We start from the raw sequence: 21,065 nt of genomic DNA, 5'->3' as shown, positions 1-21,065 counted from the left end.
GCATTATGTGCTATTACATTTGCACAAAATTCTTAATAACAAACTGCGATATATATATATATATATATATATAATTAAGCAAATAAACAGTAATTTCATTGAAACTATTTTTCAACTCTGAAAACAGAAAATAAAATTATTATTATTTTTATATCATTTATACATATAATTATTTTAATATTATGTAAAAAAATAAGTTATTTAGTTATTTAGATTTTTATTTAGTGCAGAAAAGACGAAGGAGACTAGGAGTGATCCTCCTCGTGCTGCTGCTGCTGCTGCTGCTGCTGCTGATGCTGATGCTGCAGGTCTTGGGGCACGGGAGGGGCGGAGCCGTGACGTCGTAGCGCTGAGAGAGAGCCTGGGAGAGCCGAGGAGGGACAGAAAGAGGAAGAGGAGGAGGAGGGAGAGCCAGACCATGAGGGGGAAGAGCAGAGGAGGACGAGGAGAGGCTGAGACATGATGACTGCACCACCAAAGACAGAGACGAGAGGGAGAGAGCAGCAGACCCGCGCGGACCCTCCGGCTGGTGGTCAGTCCCTCTCAGGCTGAGCGCGCGCTGGAGCTGAATGGACAGAAACCTCGCCGAGGTAACAGAACTGCTCCTCTTTCTCCATTAGCCTGACCTGCTGCTCAACCCTGCACTTCATTGTGGTTGTATAACCCTCACCTTAGAGAAGTAGCATCCTTAGCAGCTAAGGGAGCTAAAGCGGCGTGTAGGAGCTACATTATTTATTAAAAAAATACAAAAAACAAAATATATATTTATATACATATATAATAAGTATATATATATAGAGAGAGATATTTTTACATGTTGGTTGTGTTATTTCTTCAAGGGCAGTTCTCACTGAAACTGAAGTTGGCTTATTTCCCCCTCTTTCTCATTCGACATTTCCATTCCACCTTAAAAGGTGCAGCAGCAGAATGTAAATACTGCACCGTTTAAGGTGGAATCGGGTAATTAGAGTAGGAAACCTCGCCGGTTTCTGTTTAACTGTAAATCAAACGCGTGTAAAATAGCATGAGTGCGCTTAATAAGTCATGTTTATATTTCTGAAATATATATATATATATATGTATATATTAAAATTAAAAAGTATTAGCTTAGCCTAACAGACGCCTAGGGTACAGTCAAAGCTTTGTGTTGTGCTGTCAGCTCTCAGACTGAAAGCACATGTGCACTGCGCATCCCCCCCCCAACCCCCCCAACCGCCCCCCACCCCCTCCACCCCCCTCCACCGCTAGCTGCAGTGCTTCGTGTACATCAGGCTAACCAGCACAGCGCTCGCCTCCTCCTAGCCGCGGTGGTCACTGTGTGCGCTCACGTATTGAAACATTTCGTTGCTAATGCTGCTAATGCTTTTCACCGCTAACCCCTGTTCCGGCCCCCCCACTGAAGCCCCTCAGCCGTGTGTGTTAGTGTGTGTTGTCCTATAGTTCAATGTCAACCGAGCCGCTGCTGTCAGAGCGGGATGTGGACACAGTGTTCAGTGCATGGGTGGTCATATAAAAGACTGAGTCCATTTCAGCCCACATTTAATTTCAAGAGGGTAAAAGTAAATGATGAGGAAAATATGATAGGTAATTATTTAAGTGTTTAAATAGATGAAAGTTAAATTAATATATTTAGTATATATTTCCAGCCAGTATAAATACATTTATATTAAATATAATAAATAAATACAGTTTCTATATGTTTGCAGAATTTAATACAATGTTCATTTTTCTACATTTGTACACATCACATTTTAAACTTTCCCAATGTATGAAATTAAGCAAAAAACAATATTTCCAAATCGTCTTTTATATTTAAACGAAATATTCCTATTCATGGACAAAATGTTATACATGTTATTATATTATTAATATAACAGTATTTTCAACAAATGCAGACCAGTTTTTCTAGGGTAACCTAAGACCTGATGCTGATATTTATTGGGCATTTTTTTCATATTTATCAGAAAATATTTTTAAGTGCTTTTTAATGTAAAAGTGAAGAGAACATGTAAGAATAAGTATTTAACATTTAGAAATAATACAAATAAAGAAATAAGTAATGAAGTAATTATATCTACGCAAAATCAGCACATAAGCAAATCCAGTAAGGTTTTGGGTGGGAGATTGAGCCAGGAGAAATCATCAAGCTGTCATTTTGTTAAAGCTTTTATGCTTTTTATTGGCAAGAAAACAAGTGAAAAGACTGATTATTGATTATTGGTAAAGTGATAATTATCAGCTCCAGTTATCAGCCTGGCTGATAATCTGTTGACCCGTTAATCACTTGGTCACAATCAGTTGAATATGAAATCATGCAGGTTTCATTGTTCAGGAAAAGTTGACTTTTCAATTGAATTGAAGGTTTTGATCGGTTTGGTGGTCCTGACCCCCCCCTCCAAACACCCGAAATGGAGGTCAGTGGTCAGTGCAGTTTAGCAGAATTTATTTTCACTGTTTTAGCAGCCATTAGGACATGGGTTATAATTACATGGGTAATTTATTTGGAGGGCTGGATAAGAACCTTTAAGCCAGTCCAGGTCATATGTTTGGAAGTCATCTGCCACGGGTGTCTGAGAACTTAAAAGTTAAACAGCACTGTTACAAAACTGTACTTGCAAATGAATATTTAAATATAATATAATTTGAAACACGGCTGGCACAATAACAGCACCAGTGAGACTATAAGAGGAGTGGTAGTAAAGTTGGACCTGCCTTTATTGTTGTTGTGTCTGTTTTTGGTTTATATGCAGAACTCACCAGCCAGACCGTGATGTCCTCTCCTGGAATGGGCACCCCCAGCGATCCCCTCCTGGCCAGTCCGGGAGGGGACCGGCTCGGGACGTCCCAGGACGCCGCCTGGAGGCCGACTCTGTCCAAAACGTCTAGCTTCCCCTCGTCTACCACACGCCACCTCAGCCACCGTGCCAACAACTTCCAGAGGCACCCCAAGCGACGGAAGCTGATTCGGCCTTCGCCCCCACCGCCGCCCAACACTCCCTGCCCACTGGACCAGTTGGACCTGAGCGAGCTGCCCCCCCGTCGCACCTTCCATGAACTTGTCTTTAACGGCTGCATTCTGTTCGGCATCGAGTTCAGCTACGCTATGGAGACAGCCTACGTCACCCCTGTGCTTCTTCAGATGGGCCTTCCGGATCAGTTCTACAGCCTCGTGTGGTTCATTAGTCCAATATTAGGTACCAGCAGAAAGTGCTTAGAAAATGTGCATTTGTGACATGTTTGCAGAATTGTACTAATCAGGCTACAATGGTTATGGACCATGGTTGAAATCCATGGTTTGGCAGGCCACCAAATTGAACCGTGAACACTACAGCTTCTAATATGTTGTTGGAGGCAGCAAAAATAAAAGCTTTTAGTACCTAGAACAATGAAACTGTAGAACATCTAGAATAAAGTTCTGGGTTAACAAATATTCAGAATTCCCCAGTTTTCTGAAGAGATTTCTTGGCACACCAGGACTTTAAATACACTGTATGTCCGAACGTTTGTGGCCACACCTTCTGTAAAGAAGTATAGCCAACAGAATAGGACTCACTGGAGGGGTATAAAGCCTCCCAGCATTGAGCTGTGGAGCAGTGGAACTGTGTTCTGTGCAATGATGGTTGGTGTTGCATCCAATACTTTTGGGATGAGTTGGGGAGTAGGAAATGAGGTGGGGTGGTGATCATCCAACATCCTGACCTCATTAATGCTTTTGTTGTTGAATGCAATCAAATTCTCACAGCAATCCTCCTCCAAAATGTAGTAGAAAGTAGAAATGTAGTTCTTTCTTAAACAATAGAGACAGTTACTCCAACAAAGACAGGATAGACTCTTTTGAATACCCTTGATTTAGAAAGAAACAATGATACATGAGAAGGTGTCCCAATACTTTTTACTGTTCATATAATGTAATAATAATAATAATAATAATAAGTACTGGATTTACCAGCAATTGGAAGATTGTAGGTTCAAATAATATAACTGACCGGATAGTTGGGGTTGTGCCCTTGGTCAGGGCACTTAACCCTGCACTCTCCCAAGTGGTGTTGCTTAGCTGGCGTCTCGCTGAGCTGCTTTCAGACTGAGCGCTGCAAAATGACTCATTTCCCTTGTAAGTGGATCAATAAAGTCTAACTTATTGCTGATCCCACAATGCTTGTAATATTGAATAAAACATCTCAAATACCTTATGATGTGAATTTTAAGTGTAAATTAACTGGGGGCAGACATGGCCTAAAGGTTAGAACAGCTGGCTCGGACTGGAGGGTTGTTAGTTTGTTCCCCTGGACCGGCATCCATAGCTGAGGTGCCCTTGAGCAATGCCCCTCATCGCTCCTCTGGTGCTGAGGTGGCTGCCCTTCGCTCTGAGTGTGCACTTTCACAGCCCTGATCACTAGTGTGAGGGAGCGAGGGAGTGTGTGTATGTGTGAGTGTTCACTGCCATGGGTAGATTAAATGTGGAGGTTGAATTCCATTGGACTTCTGTGCAGTGGAGGTGAGGTGTTCTTAATCTTAACAAATATTAATATGACAGGTGATTCCAAACTTATGAACAGTAGCAGGGTTTGTTCAGAATGATGACAGCCCTTTCCATGTCATTGCTAAAAACATGCCCTTTTGAATCACACCAGCTCGATGTCAAAATATGCTTAAACCTGAGCTCCTCTCAGTTTCAGTGGCTCGGCAGAGCTCCAGCCATTAATCTCACTCTACACCTTCTCTTCACTCTATCATCTTTAGGGTTCCTGCTTCAGCCAATCCTCGGAGCATGGAGTGATCGCTGCAAATCACGCTTTGGTCGTCGGAGACCTTTTATCTTCGCCTTGGCAATCGGTAAGAACTGGCGCCTAGGGACGGGCATGAGTAATCGGCTAACTGAGTATGGTTTATGTTATGTAACCACCTACTTGAGAAGTAAAATGGCACTTTAAACAGTTGTGGATTGATTGGATTTTTTGCTGGTGAGAAAAATAGGGACAAGTTCCTAATGTGTTCAAATGAAGCTATGATCTCAGTGAAAATGGGAAGAGTTTACTCAACCACACAGTTACTCTGAATGCCCCTCCTTAAAGGTACACACATACATCCACCAAGCACTCTATCAGACACAGTAGACTGATGCTGGGTAGGGTCTCCCTCTTCTCTCAAAACAGAATCATTTCAGGGCTCAGATTGGCTCAGCGTTCTAATGCGCTACCACTATGGCCAGGGGTGCATGAGTTCGAATCCCGAGCCTTGTCACTTTGCCATCAGTGGCCAGAGTTTGCTCCGGGGGGGATAGATGGCGATCTCTCCCCTCATCACTCTTAAGCGATGTTGACTGGCACAGGCATCTGTTAGTTGGTGTGCTGGTGCTGGAGACCTGGCATAAATATTAGCATTGCTAGTGCTCGGGGAACTATGAATGGGTGGGTTAATTGGCAGCACCAATTCCTTGTGGCATGACATTTTTTACAAGGTGTTTAAGCCATTCCTTCTGAGATGAGATCCTGGTCCATGTTGACATGACTGGATCCACAATTCCTGCAGATTTTCCAGAGTACTTTCACTTTCTGTTCTACTGCATCCCAAAGGTGTTCTATTGGATTGAGATCCAGTGACTGTGAAGTCCATTGAAGAACGCTGCACTCATTTTCATGTTTATGAGGTCGGTTAAAGACGACTTTTGCTTTGTGACATGGTGCATCGTCATACAGGGATGCACATCAACAGAAGCAATACTCAGATAGGCGCTGTGGCCTTCAGGCAGTGATTGATTGGTATTCACAGGTCCAAAGTTCTCCACCAGCCTGGACTGTTGACACAAGGCAGGTTGGGTCCATGGATTCATTCATTCTGACCCTACCTTCTGAGAGCCTCGGCAGAAATTGAGATTCATCAGACCAGGCTACGTTTCTCCAGGCTTCAACAGTTTTGTCCAGTATTGGTGAACCTGTGCTGAGCCACTGCAGCCTCAGCTTTCTGTCCTTGGCTGACAGACGTGGAACCTGATGTGGTCTTCTGCTTTTGTAGCCCATGTGCCAAGGTTGGATGTGTTGTGCATTCTGAAAGGCTTTTTTTGCTTAACACCATTATACAGATTAGTGGTTATCTGAGTAACTGTATCCTGTCTGTCAACTTGAAACTTTCTGGACAGTCCTTGTTGACCTCTCTTTACTTCTGCAGAACTGCCGCTCACTGGATGTGTTTATTTTATTATCCCTTCTTAGATCATATTTTTTTCTTCATCCTGGTGATTGATATGAACATAAGCTGATTGCCCATATCTACATTAGATAATTGCATAATATAGTAACTGTGCAGCTTTTCTTAATGAAGTGCTTGGTGAGTGTATTTACTGTGTTTGTGTTTTGCATGCGACTTCATGCATTACTGCTGTGCAGTTGGTAATGGATGGGTGGAAGTGTGAAACTGATGAACCGCTGCCAAAAAAACAAGCATAACACCAAAAAGGGAGAGCATGTGTGACCTTGCAGAGGGAAACAGAGAAGAACCATTTACATTAATTATTTTTTTGACATTAATTAATAAGTATATATATTCAATAATATTCATAATAATAATAACTACAACAAATTTGTAAAAAATCTACAATTTAAAGGTTTAGAAATTAACAGTGCATGTAAAATACATATTATATATGTATATATATATATATATATATATATATATATATATATATATATATATATATATATATATATATATATGTGTTATTTTATGTTTATGAATTTTAAAATTTCATTTGAGGGTGAAGTTTGACAATGAAAAAAATTCTATTTAAAAATGTAAGCTTGACTGAAGTTAGCTCCACCATTGGCAGTTGTGGGATAGCTCTGTTTGGTTGAAGGCTAAGTTTGATCACTCAAACTACTTCTTTTCCTCCCTTTAAAGCCCAGATGTTTAACCTTAGCCCAAATTTGTGTAGAATCTGAATTTCCGTAGGGTCTGATTTTTTACCCAGAATTTAATGAAGACAGTAGATTGAACCTCTTAGTAAACGTGTATCTATGGATAGATGGATAGGACTGTAGTAAATGGTCGCATAATTCTAGAACTACAGAGTGCTCCTATATGGTGCTGTAAGTGGCGCTGACGGTGTTCATTCTAAACCAGGGATGGTCATAATATTCTGATATGACTGTGTGAAACACCATATACAGAGAGAGGTAGATATATAGAGAAGTAGACAGATAAAATTGATAGATATTAGATAAGACATATTAATTGTCACCTTAAGGAGCAGAGAGTTTGCTGTGATGGTTGTTTAGAACCTGATTGAGGAAGCCAGAGATCAGTATCCTGCGGACTTTCCCTTTGTGTCTTCATCTGACACTGTTAAAATCCAGTAGACTCATCCTAGGCTCTTGCTTTGTGTGTGCTGATAAAATATGCCCTCTTGTGTGAGCTGATATAACAGCCTGCCGTTTAAAGTCAGAAGGCATTTTAACTGTGGCTGTGTTCACTGCAACCTGAAATTCACACATCTGAGGAGGGGGTTTCCTGGTGTTTTTCACAAGTGAAACGTTCTCTGTTGTTCTCAGGCGCTCTGCTGGGTCTAACGCTGGTGTTAAACGGGCGGGATATTGGCTCAGCTCTGGCAGACACCGCCGTCAATCACAAGTGGGGCATTGTGCTGACGGTGTGCGGGGTGGTCCTGATGGACTTCAGTGCGGACTCAGCTGATAACCCCAGCCATGCCTACATGATGGACGTGTGCAGTCCAGAAGACCAGGACAGAGGGCTTAACATTCATGCACTATTGGCAGGTCAGAGTCCACTGTTTGGGAGCGAATCACACAAAAGCACAACATTAAATACAGTTATAACCCATTGCTGACACAGATGTCTGAACCACACTCACACACACACACACAGCTTGTTTAGTCCCTGTAAAGAGGTACTTCCAATTGAATATGACTCTCTGGAGCAGATAGACATAGAGATTAACCGATTGGCACCATGCCTAATGCCAGGCGTGGGCTAGTGGGGTATAAAGCCCCCTGCCATTATGCTGTGGAGCAGTTAAGCTGTGTTTTCTGGAATGATGGTTGGTGCTTCATCCAGTACTTTGTTGGGAAGTTGGGGATGAGATGGAGTGGTGATCATTCAACATCCTGACCTCACTAAGGGTCTTGTCGCTGAAAGCAATCAAATCTTCACAGCAATGCTTCTCTAAAATCTAGTAGAAAACATTCTAGTAGAGACAGTTACTCTAACAAAAGCAGGATACCCTTAATACCCTTGATTCAGGAAGAAACAGTGAACAAGCAGCTGTCACAATGCTTTTGTCCAAAGTCTGGATGTTGGATGATCACCGGCCCACTTCATCTCCAACTCCTCAACTCATTCCAAAGGTATTGGATGGAGCACCATCAATGCTAGAGAGTTCATACCCCTCAAGGCCACACCTGGCATTAGGCATGATGCCAATAGGTTCATTCTTATCTGCTCCAGAGAGTCCTATTCTATTGCCAATAATTCTCTACTGGCACTAGACAAGCTGTGTGTGTGTGCATTTGCTCATCTGTGTCAACAATGGGTGAAACTTAAAATAGTGAATGCATTCATTAGAAGAGGTGTCCACAAACTTTTGGACATGGTTAAAGTTTATGGTATGCATATGGTTAAAGATACATAGAACTGCACTGAGTTAACTGTGCCTGTATCAGTTTCCCAGCCCTTTTGTCTGTTGTTATTATTATTATTTTTGTAGTCTAATCAAAGTTCTCTACTGCAGGTCTTGGGGGCGGGTTTGGCTACATCGTGGGTGGAGTTAACTGGGATCACACAGAGTTTGGAAGGTCCATGGGAGGTCAGCTTCGGGTCGTCTATCTGTTCACCAGCATAACCCTCATAGCCACTACAGCCATGACCCTCACAAGCATCCCTGAGCGGCCTCTTGTACAGAGCTCCAAAAACCTGAAGAGTCCTAACCTCCCATTGCCCCCGTCCCCTCCACCTCCGGCTGGGGCTGCCACCCACCAAGAGGAGGACGAAGAAGAGGACGGTCTGTACAGCTACCAGTTTTCAGGCCGCAAGTACCCGGATTCCCTTGGTCACTCATGCAGCGCCAATGCAAGGCTCTGTGTGGGTCTCAACAGCCCCATCTCCCCCCTCAGCCCGTTAACACCCAAATACGGCAGCTTCATCAGTCGGGACAACACCTTAACTGGAATAAACGAGTTTGCGTCTTCCCTAGGAACGTCATATATAGACAGTGTGTTGATTGACTGCTACACTGGACAGCAAACGCCTCAGCCGCTGGAACCTGAGACTGTAGCCCCACCCCTTCCCCCTGGAGACACGCCTCCCATTCAGGTGTCACAGCCCATAGAGGCGCCCACTCCAACTGACAATTCACAGCAGAGGGAATCGCTGCAGCCGAATGGAGGCTTGCAGGGGACTGAAACATTGCAAGCCAATGAAGAAGTCCAAGCCATTGAACGTTTGGAGCCCTGTGAGGCTCCTGAGCCCAGTGAGGCTCTGCAGGCCGGATTGCAGCGGGGCAGCACCTCAGGGATTCTGAAACGCCCTCAGAGCCTCGCCTTAATGGAGGACCCGCTGATTGTCCCCAGCACTGGTCTGGAAAATGGTCGCAGACGCACTGTAACTTTCAGCCAACAGGTACAGAACATGGCTTGTGATGGTTTGGACAGAATTCTAATGTACAGTTAGATTTCTTACCCTGAATGTAGTTAATCAGCCAACACATGTGTCCAAAAGTATTCACCCCTTTGGATGTTTTCCCCTTTTACTGGTTTTGTGAAAGGATTCAGTTCAATTCAAAAGTATTTCTATAGGTGTTTCACAACGAATGTTGTGATCTGGGTCCGAGCCTCTTTTAAGCAAGCCAGTGACAAGAGTGGCAAGGAAAACCATGACTCAGAAGGGGAACCCATCCTCCTCTGGTTGACATTGGATAATAACAATAATAAGCAAAACAACAATAAAACAAAACTGAATCAATAGAAAATTGGCCATAACAGATGAAAACGTGAGTGAGATGATACAGTCTATGCTGATAAACAGTCACAAGCACAACCTGGAGAGCCAGGTCCGGCGTTAATGGGATGGAACAGTTGGAACCGGGCATCTCAATACATGTGAGAGAGGAAAAAAACATTCAATGGTGTATTTGTAGCCAGAAATACTGATGAAGCGGTGACTGGACCTTCCAGAAAGGTGTCACTTCAGACACATTCACTGCACTCTATGTCACTCTATTTCACTAATTGTGAGACTACTTGCACAAACTTTGTGGAATTAGCTCAGTCACCTTAATGGGGGTGAATATCTATGCAATCACTTGTTAAATATTTAGATTTAATTGTCATTAAAAAAGGGGGTGAATACTTTTTACATGTACTGTAGCTATTAAGTAATGGGAGCCTTAAGCCATAGCCACGGCATTGTTGGAAGGCCCATGCCTAAATCTTCACCCACGTGTTTCAAGCCACACTGAATTGTTAAGGAATCCTAAACAGACATGCTTATGTTTTGCTTTATTACCTATAAAAATGAAGGCAACGACTCGTATGTGAAGGCTACCTACCTAGGGACACATTCATAAGCACTGAATTATTGTTTTTTACTGGGTAGTTAATGAAAGTAGGCCATAAACCTACAATCCAGTTCCAGTTTCTGTAAAAGGCTCTGAACGTAGACATCTGTCAGCTATGCACATTGCATTCTAACACCTTTACCATTGTAATTTCGTACCAATTCTCACCTCCCACTTCACAAACTCATGTGTCATGTGACCTTGTGAGCCTTATGAAATCACAGGCGGGACTCAAACCCACTGGTGTAAATGTCATTTTCCCACGTCTCATTCGAAGCAAAGAAATCCCTCAACTAGGGAGTCAAACGTCTTTAAGACGTCCTTAAGCACTAGAACGTCCAAGACAGTCTTGTGTTTGAATTGAAACCTGGTGAGATGTCTTTTTTTTTTGGATGTTTGGCAGTAGCTGTGAGAAAAGAACCCCCCAATGTCTGCAAATCTCTCTGACTTTTACTACATTAGTACATATTAGAGTCTGACGGTATTATGAGATTAATATACAGTATTTCTACCGCATGCTGTAAATGACCGGGTACAAGCCTGTTGAAGCAGTACTTCATCTGAACTGGAGATGTGTCTGATTCTGATTATCAGGACAACATTACATTTAAGGCATTTACCAGACGCTCTTATCCAGAGCGACTTACAAAAGTGCTTTTCAGTTCACCCAAGAAAAACCTAGAGTAAGCCATTCAGCTATTTAGCCACGTATCTCCTTTTTTTTGTATTCCTCCCAGGTGGCGAACATCCTCCTGAACGGTATGCGCTATGACAGTAACCTCAGCGACAGCACAGAAACCATAGACACTCAAATGTCAATGAAGCTGCTCTGCATTGCCATCTACAGGATGCCCCCGTCACTGCGCAGCCTGTGCACCAACCACTTCCTGGGTAAGATGTTCATGCAGATACTGTATGTATAAGTCTGTCTAAGTATGTCTATATGTCCAAACGTTTCCAAACATGCCTTCTAGTTAGTGAACTTAGATACTTGGCGCTGCCAAGTGGAATGGAATGAGATGTTTAAGTCTGTGGTTACCATACCCAAAGCCAAATGTCAGATAGAGGGCTATAAAGCTCCCCAGCTTTTGGAAACCAAGGAGCTCCATCCAGTATCTTTAGGATGAGGTGTGACATTTGTGACAACATCATAACTGATCCCGGTAAGGTGCTGTTTAATAAATACAGTCTAATCCTCTCTGCAAAAAAGTAGAATTTGTTACTAGATCAATATGAGGACAAAGACCCTAATATTCAAAGAACCATGCATTGACAGATTGTTAGGGGTCCAAAAGAGGTACGTTCTAAGACCCTTTACACACCCCATTTGGCTCCCTTAATGTTTTCATGTAGATTGTTCTGAAATCACTGACACTGGCTGAAAGTGACCTCAACAGTGACGTCCTCTTCCCAAATCAAGTTTCTTTTGTTTGTCATATATACCATGCTGACTTTCTGAACATTTCTCTGGAGTGATGGAGCTCCATCCAGCACCCCACCCAGTGGGATGAGTTAAAGTGATGTTTGTGATCCAGAACTGATCATCCAACATCAGTACCTGACCTCACTCATGCTCTCGCAGATGAATGCAATCAAATCCTCAGGGAAATATCTAGTCTACAGTCTGTCTAGAATAGTAGAGTCTGTTACTAGAGCGAAATGAGGACAAACTCCCTAGTATAACTAGGGGTGTGAGAAAATATTGAAATATCAGAGTATTGCAATATTATGTTTTACAATACTGAAAAAAAGGATTTCATAAGAAACATTGGAAGACCCTGATCTTACATACCTGATCAGTTTGGTCTGAAGAGTGGATTATGGTTCAGATTAATCTCTCTATAAATGAGGGTAGGACTATATTATCTAAGCTTAATGCTGTTAATTGTCATAGTCAGTAGCACACAGACTTTGTGCCAGTCATGATCTGTGTGTGTGGTGCTTTTTTTAGGCTGGCTGTCGTTCGAGGGGATGCTGCTTTTCTACACGGATTTCATGGGGGAGGTGGTGTTCGATGGGGATCCCAAAGCGCCCCACGACTCCGAGGCCTACCAGCGCTACAACGCTGGAGTTACCATGGGCTGCTGGGGCATGTGCATCTATGCATTTAGTGCTGCATTTTATTCAGGTCAGTATGGCACACCTGACACCTGTGCACCTGTTTTAAGGATTGCATTCAGATACTTTAAGTTGCACCCATTCCTGGCACAGATGAAAATGCACATACACATACATACACACAGCCTGTTTAATGAAACCAGGCCTGAGGGGTATAAAGCCCCCAAATATTGAAATGTGGAGCAGTGGAACTGTGTTCCCTTGAATGATGATTGGTGCTCCATCCAAAACCTTTTGAGTTGAGAAGACAAGGATAAGGTGAGGTGGTGATCATCCAACATCCTGACCTCACTAATGCTCACTTAATGCAATCAAATCCTCACAGCAATTCTCCAGTCTAGTAGAAAGTCTTCCCTAAATAGTAGAAACCGTTACTTCGACAAAAGCAGGATAAACTCTTTTTTTAATTATCCTTGATTTCGGAAGAAACAATGATTGACCGGATGTCCCAATACTTTTGTCCATGAAGTATATTGTATATGAATAAACCAATGAAAGGGAACCAGAAAATGTTACTTTCTGATGTTTCTTTCAATTCTAATTTTCTGTCCAACGGAAGGTGTTGCAAAACACCCCCCATTGTCTGACCTCACTGGACGTGCATCTGTGTCTGTCTCTGTGTTTTCTAGCCATTCTGGAGAAACTGGAGGAGCGGTTCTCCCTGCGCACACTGTATTTCTTCGCCTACCTGGCGTTCGGCCTGGGCACGGGCCTGGCCACACTCTCCACCAACCTGTACGTGGTTCTATCTCTGTGTGTGACCTACGGAGTTCTCTTCTCCTCACTCTGCACGCTGCCTTACTCACTGCTCTGCGAGTACTACCAGAGCCCACAGGTAGGAGAGTGTTCTGTGGAGTGAGAGGTGTGTGTGAGAAAGACTTGTGGTTTAACAAGTCTACTTACCACCTTGTTATTTTTCCTCAGAATAAAACATGCTGGTACATGTAAATAAATTATAAGCTTTGCTTCTATTGGCTGGTTTACAGCAGCACAACGGCCCGCAACAGTGTAGCATAACATAGCTTAGCTTAGCCTAGCCTAGCATTGCATTGCTCTATAATACTATGACCTTTTTGTAACTTTTTGTCTTTAGGCAGGGTTGAATAATGAGAGTCATTGGGGAAAAAAACATGGCATAACCAAACAAGCGAAGTCCAAAACCCCAAAACTGTTGCACAACAGTCTTAACCCTGGTAAAACGCAACAGCGACTTCAGAAGAATGTGGTGTTGGTGATACTGGAGAGCAGCTCATCACCTCCAACCCAGCTAGCTGTGGAAATACGAGTTGCCAGGCCTTGCAGCTTTTCCTGTGCCAGTGTCCGCAGAAGGGGAGCTCAAACTAGGCATGCAATGAAGCAAAAGCCAGAGGGAACTAACTAGGATCTGTGCTAGACTCCCTTGAACAAACTGGACTACCTCAACTGAATTAAACTGGAGCTAAACACTCATCAGGAGGGAAAACACTGGCTTATTTTTTTTTACCAGTATGACTCGAGAAAGCTGAACCTGGGGAAGCTAGTGGGGGCAAGGCTAAAAAACCTGGCTGTGATCTGTTTAGCTTGCGTACAGCATATCACTCGGAGAAGACACAGTGAGAGGACAGCAGCTTGGGAATGATTACAGTGTTTTTGTGTTCTGTAATATGAGGAAAATCAGCGTGTTTCATTCAAGGCAAAATAACAGGGTGGTAAATAGGCTTGTAAAACCACATTTGAGCATTTGTAACCCCTACTGAAGTCACACACTCATTATTTATGTGTCAAAGAACAACTTACAATACTGAATGTATGCATTCTTCATTGTTTCACTGCAGCCGCATTGGTGGCTCTTAAATGAAAAGAAATCAATATTTCTCTCTTTCTGCTAGCAGCCAATCCGAGCAGGCTGTTCTAGAAAGCGTAGTTTAACTTTCCATTGGTCCACTGGCTCTTAGTGACAGTCTGTTTGAAGTTGGACAACAATGGATAATAATGAGCGGGAGTAAGAATATTAAAAGAAAGGTGAAATGTGAGTAGCGCTGAAACGAGTTTTAATGCCAAAAATAGAAGTGTCACCAGAACGCTAGATAACAAAACATCAATTAGCACACATTCTAGGTCACACTCGCTTTGAAAATCAGAAAGCTTTATTCCACTTGGCTTATGCTTTGTGCAATATTAAAAATGCAGTGGTGTGCGGTGGTACACCATCATTTCTCAGGTAGCACTTACGGATGTCATGCCTTTATTCCTCAATGCCGGATGAGTCTCACTTACCCAACTGCTGCGTTCCCTTTCTTGTTTTTACTCGTGTATTGTGCTAGATAAAGGTACTAATTCTGTAACCCCCTCAGAAGCTCTGTCTAGTGGTCTCTGGGTGGGCGTGCTGTTGACAGAGCTTAAAATAGAAAGCAGGAAAGAATCGTTTGCAGACTGAGTCTTTTGATTCTCAGCTCTACAGTGCAGGGCATTAGAGCACTGCTGACACAGTGAACTGTACTGTGTTTGTGTCACATTAGAGCATACAGTCACTGCACACATTATTATAAACGCCTTCCACTCAGTGGCCACTTTAATAGAAACGTCTGCCCTATAGGTGCGTGTAAGATATGATCCATATAATAAAGTATTGCAATATTATGTAAATTCTCAAAAACATAGTATTGATTCTTAATGAATAAAATTGGAGGGCGGACCAACACACGTCCCCTCCGATATGTGTGCGCGGTCAAGCCTCTCATTTTATGAACTGCCGCTGATGCAACATCACCGGGCAACCAACGCGTCTGGAGGGAAGCGCCATCTACACACCCTGGAGAGAGCAAGGCCAATTGTGCTCTCTCTGGGCCTCGGCTGCTGATGGCTAGCAGCATTATTCGAACCCGTGAGCATGTCGTGTTTTAAACCACCGGCCACTAGGTGGCAGTGTTGTATAGATAGCAGTGACTTCTGAAATTGCAGTTGTTTAGATTGGATAATTTTATGCAGATGATGGTATGTTTTTATATCATGCCAAATATTATAATATGTTGTCTTGCTCACAGTATTGTAATAAACTGATCAGCCATAACATTAGGAACACCTGCCTAATACTGGGTAGGTCCCCCTTGTGCTGCCACAACAGCTCTGATTCTTTCAAGGCATGGGCTCCACAAGACCCCTAAAGGCGCCCTATGGTATCTGGTACCAAGAAGTTTGCAGCATATCTTTTAAGTCCTTTTATGTTGTGAGGTGGGGCCTCTATTAGCATCGGTGAGCCTTAGTCACCCATGACCTTGTTGTCTGTTCACCGTTTGTCCCACATTTGGTACACACTGCCTGACCACAAGACCTGCCTGAATTTTTATAGAGGTTCTAGGTCCAGTGGTCTAGTCATTGCAGTTTGATTCTATATACAGTCTATATACAGTTACTCTGAATGATACATTTAGCATAATCAGGGAAACATGACCTCTCCATTGTGTGTCTGTGTGTGTGTTATCTCCCCTAGTTCTGTGGCTCGTCAGAGGATGGGACCAGGCGGGGCATGGGGGTGGACATCTCTCTGCTCAGCTGCCAGTACTTCCTGGCCCAGATTCTGGTGTCGGTGGCAATGGGCCCTCTGACTTCACTGGTGGGCGGGGCCCAAGGCGTGATGTACTTTGCCAGTCTGATGTCATTTGTAGGCTGCCTGTACTCCTCGCTGTGTGTGGTGTACCAGCTGCCACCTCCGGAGGGTGAGCACCCGCAGAGTGAGAGTCAGCCATTACTGGTGCACATTTAAATTTAACGCTCTTTGTCTTATACTGCACACACACACACACACACACACACATCTGGACACCTGAACACGTAAGACGTGCACATAGTTTTTTTTTTCACAGTCCCAATCACTGACATCACACTTTAGATTTTTTATAAACCTTTCCACACACTTTAAGATGCATCATAAGCTCACACGCACCACCATCGGCCTGCGTTTCCGCTCCCAGTTCTGTTCGCCCAAACATCATGCAATGTTGGAGATATGTGAGAGTGTGTGTCTCGCCCCGGGTGACATTCTGTGATGGGGAAGAAAAATACATTCTGAATCCAAAGATGTTACAACCCCCACCCCCACCCCCACCACTCCCACCCCATTTATCTTAGGGGGTTTGACTGATGGGTTGCCAAACGAAACCAAAATCCACTCTCACATACCTAAAATGCAAGGGTACCCTCTGGTGAACTCGCCAATGGACTGTGTGAAGATGTCAGTTGTATATTTGCATGTGACTCAGCACTAATGCCTTACTGTAGGCCTCTGTTTCTGACTGTGTAACAGTAAAACAGAGAATGTGCGTGTGTGTGTCGTAACGTTTTCTTAAGCTGCGTACACTAGCATTTGTCTAGTTATGCTGTAGGTAAGCCTTAAATCACAAAACACACAAACACACACATAGCTATACACTCTTCACGAGCATTACGCTGTAGGTAAGCCTTAAACCACATACACAGTTATACGAATACTACGCTTGAATTGAGCTAGTTGGGCTGTGGTAGTTGGGTTTTGCTGCACTATATGTCCAAATGTTTGTGGACACCCCTTCTAATTAAAGCATTCATCTACTTTAAGCTGGACCCATAGCTGACGTAGATGTGCAAATACACACACACACACACACACACATACACACACAGCTTGTCTAGTCCCAGTAGAGACGTAATAGAATAGGACTCTCTGGAGCAGATAAACATTAACATATTGGCACCATGCCTAATGCCAAGTGTGGGGTAGAGGGGTATAAAGCCCCCAGCTTTGAGCTGTGGAGCAGTGTGACTATCTGCTCTCTGGAATGATGGTTGGTGCTCCATCCAATACTTTTAGAATGAGTTGAGGATGAGGTGAGATGGTGATCCTCCAATATTCTGACCTCAATGCAATCAAATCCTCACAGCAGTGCTCCAAAATCTAGTAGAAAGCCTTTCTCCCTGGACAGTAGAGTCAGTTACTCCAACGAAAGCAGGAGAAACTTCTCTTAATTACCTTGATTTCGGAAGAAACAATAAATGAGCAAGTGTCCCAATACATTTGTCCATATAGTGTATTTGGGCTAGTTGGGTTTTGCTAGTTGAATGATGGTAGGCTGTTTTAGCTTTGATCTCACACACACACGATTACATATACACACACACTCATACACTCACACCGCCCCACTACTTTAGGATGAAGGTAGCTTAAGCTAGTTCATTTTCATGACTGGTTAGGCCTGAAGGGGCATTTTAACCTAAAACTAGCATTCAGTGTGTTATTTGTCGTGCTATGCTGTATTCTGTATTTCACTGAATCCCTCAGCCTTGTCATGTTTTCAGTTTTCAACGTTTTCTCACTACAGTACCCAGCATGCATTAGGTAAATGCCCTACAACCATTGGGAACAATGGTAAAGAAATGCTGTCTGCTAATGTAGCCACTGGTGTTTTGGCTAATAAATAATGATGTGATATTTGGCTTCTTAGCAGGAATAAACACATTACAAATGTGATGACAGCCTGTCATCGAGCCTCTGCCCCAAAGTGGTTGTAGTTTTTCAAATGTTCCTCCCACCTTCCAGATACGTCGTCAGAGGGGGGGTTTCTTGTCTTTAAACAGAGAAAGTCTTGCTGTAGGAGCTCCTCAGCACTGCTGAACCAGAAGAGTAGGCATGTTTACGGTAAACGTAGTGATGGGTACATTTTTCATTTGGTCAGAGCGTCCCTTTAATTCACACACATGCTACCCCATGAGACTAGCTTTAGGCTGGTGTACTAGTCGGTTTAACTAGCCTGGTTTACACACACACACACACACACACACACACACACACAGACATTACCTCTACACTGACGTTGGCTAGTCAGTTATGCTAGTTTGGTTAGGCATTAGTGTGTCTCACACACACACACACACACACAAAATCGCTAGCTTTAGGCTGGTTTGCTAGTTGGGTATGCTAGGCTGGTTAGGCTTTAGTCTCTCTCTCACACACACACTAGCCCACTACACTAGCATTAGGCTGCTCTCTCTCTCTCTCTCTCTCTCTCTCTCTCTCTCTCACACACACACACACACACACACACACACACAAGCCCACTACACTAGCATTAGGCTGCTCTCTCTCTCTCTCTCTCTCTCTCTCTCACACACACACACACACACACACACACACAAGCCCACTACACTAGCATTAGGCTGCTCTCTCTCTCGCTCTCTCACACACACACACACACACACACACACTAGCCCACTACACTAGCATTAGACTGCTCTCTCTCTCTCTCTCTCTCACACACACACACACACACACACACACACACTAGCCCACTACACTAGCATTAGGCTGCTCTCTCTCTCTCTCTCTCTCTCACACACACACACACACACACACACACACACACAGACACACAAGCCCACTACACTAGCATTAGACTGCTCTCTCTCTCTCTCTCTCTCTCTCTCTCTCTCTCTCTCACACACACACACACACACACACACACTAGCCCACTACACTAGCATTAGACTGCTCTCTCTCTCTCTCTCTCTCTCTCTCTCTCTCTCTCTCTCTCTCTCTCTCTCTCTCTCTCTCTCTCTCACACACACACACACACACACACTAGCCCACTACACTAGCATTAGGCTGCTCTCTCTCTCTTTCTCTCTCTCTCTCTCTCTCTCTCACACACACACACACTAGCCCATTACACCAGCATTAGGCTGCTCTCTCTCTCTCTCTCTCTCTCTCACACACACACACACACACACACACACACACACACACACTAGCCCACTACACTAGCATTAGACTGCTCTCTCTCTCTCTCTCTCTCTCTCTCACTCACACACACACACACTAGCCCACTACACTAGCATTAGGCTGCTCTCTCTCTCTCTCTCTCTCTCACACACACACACACACACACACACACACACTAGCCCATTACACCAGCATTAGGCTGCTCTCTCTCTCACACACACACAGTCTCATACATACACACTACCAAGCAACACTAGCAATAGACTGGGTATGCTAATTTGTTATGGTAGGCCTATCAGGCTTTAGTCACACACACACACACACACACACACACACCACCACCACATACTCCACATGCATGTTCTCCACTCTGAATGTACAGCTTTACGCAGTTGGACACACGAATAATTAAAATGAGAATCATAAACTGTGGATTTATGATGGTTGATCTTCTCACTGACATCATGCTTTTGTTTTGGAGCTCAAAGGAGTCTAACTAGAGGTGGCAAATCCAGGTCCAGCCGGTAAAGATCCGCTCCAGGATTTTGTGTCGCCTGCCTGCAGCGGAACAGTCCAGGCAGTCGGAAGAAAATCACGGGGCGGATTTTTACCTTCTGGACCTGGATTTGCCACCATAGAGTCTTAACAGAGCTGAGCAGCGCGGCTGTTCCGACTGCATGCGCCCGCTGAGTCACGCCCCCTCCAAAAACAACCTCATCTATCCATTGATTGATTGATTGATTGATCGATTGATTGTATGAAATGGTCACAACATTGTCGTGCACCCTCCTATAGTGAGCCATAGTAGCCGCACGCTCCTCCGCCTGCTGCCCTGTGCGCCGGCATGCTGGTTTAATGACAGTGGTTCTTGTCATTATCAGGCAGAGCGGACGGTGAGACTGGGGTGTGAGTGACTACAGGGGTCCAAAAACGGAAGAAACGGGCCAAACCCCCTTTTTTCGGTTTGGCGGGAGGTGCAGGAGGTCAGGAAGACACAGTGAGAGCAGTGACTAACCCGGACTCTGCTCAGCACTCTGATAGGAGCGCTGCTGGCGAGCCTGGTAATAAGGAGCGGGGCTGTTCTCTCCATGGCCGCTAGGAGGCAGAACTTCATGCTTTTCTCTGGAACCCGCACACAATGTCCAGCTGCGCTTTCCTCAACTTATCTGGTCGAGTTTGTGCTCCTGGACTGGGTTTAACCCGGGGATCCAAGCTTTTAAAGACTGCTTCAGGTATTTAAAGGGGAATGCCAGGTTTCAATCTGTTATCATTGAGTTTAAGCTCATAATTGAAATGTAAACAAAGTCATTCAGAGTGGTTTTTACTGATCATGAAAAATATCTTAAATGACCAGTGAGGTTTTGTGTGTGATGTTTGTTAAGTGTGTTGCCTTACAGCAGCCTGCATGCATTTTATTTTTATGAAACCGTTTAGGCTAAGCGCTTTTCTATGAACCACCGTAACCGTGTCTCAAGCTTATTCAGAAGTTTCATGCAAGCCATTTCGCTTTAAACAGGCCTCTAATAGAAAACCCCTGAATGACTTTTACAATTTTGACAAATATGGGGAATTCCCCTTTAAACCAGTCTGGGAAACAAAGTCTGATCTAGTCCAGAAAGACATTTCAATCCAAACAGATGAATAAAGCTCATG

General features: G+C 43.8%; 1 protein-coding gene across 2 annotated transcripts; it reads left to right on the top strand.

The window, feature by feature from the left end:
- The first annotated feature begins 382 nt into the window (after positions 1–382).
- On the top strand, positions 383–21,050 carry slc45a1 (solute carrier family 45 member 1). Of its 2 annotated transcripts, XM_072666329.1 has the most exons (10): positions 383–590; positions 2,751–3,194; positions 4,741–4,833; positions 7,545–7,769; positions 8,741–9,627; positions 11,302–11,455; positions 12,516–12,692; positions 13,312–13,517; positions 16,152–16,377; positions 20,294–21,050. In XM_072666329.1, exons 2-10 carry the CDS (start codon positions 2,771–2,773, stop codon positions 20,320–20,322), a joined length of 2,421 nt encoding a protein of 806 aa, XP_072522430.1. In that variant the 5' UTR covers positions 383–590; positions 2,751–2,770; the 3' UTR covers positions 20,323–21,050. The 2 variants fall into 2 exon arrangements, with proteins under 2 accessions (XP_072522430.1, XP_072522429.1); XM_072666328.1 differs by lacking the exon at positions 20,294–21,050 and having other exon boundaries at positions 16,152–18,195.
- The last annotated feature ends 15 nt before the right edge of the window (positions 21,051–21,065 follow it).

Source organism: Salminus brasiliensis, chromosome 21 (genome assembly GCF_030463535.1).
Source record: "Salminus brasiliensis chromosome 21, fSalBra1.hap2, whole genome shotgun sequence".
In the NCBI taxonomy this organism is placed as follows: Eukaryota; Metazoa; Chordata; class Actinopteri; order Characiformes; family Bryconidae; genus Salminus; species Salminus brasiliensis.
Note: the sequence above shows the minus strand (reverse complement) of the source record. Positions and strands in the feature narration are given on the sequence as shown.

What these genes read in the sequence shown, in the direction of transcription:
- slc45a1 (XM_072666328.1), top strand. Translation starts at nt 2,771, where the DNA reads ATGTCCTCTCCTGGAATGGGCACCCCCAGCGATCCCCTCCTGGCCAGT. An exon ending in CATTCATGCACTATTGGCAG is followed by an intron (nt 7,770 to 8,740) that starts GTCAGAGTCCAC and finishes TCTCTACTGCAG; the next exon opens with GTCTTGGGGGCGGGTTTGGC. An exon ending in GTGCACCAACCACTTCCTGG is followed by an intron (nt 11,456 to 12,515) that starts GTAAGATGTTCA and finishes TGCTTTTTTTAG; the next exon opens with GCTGGCTGTCGTTCGAGGGG.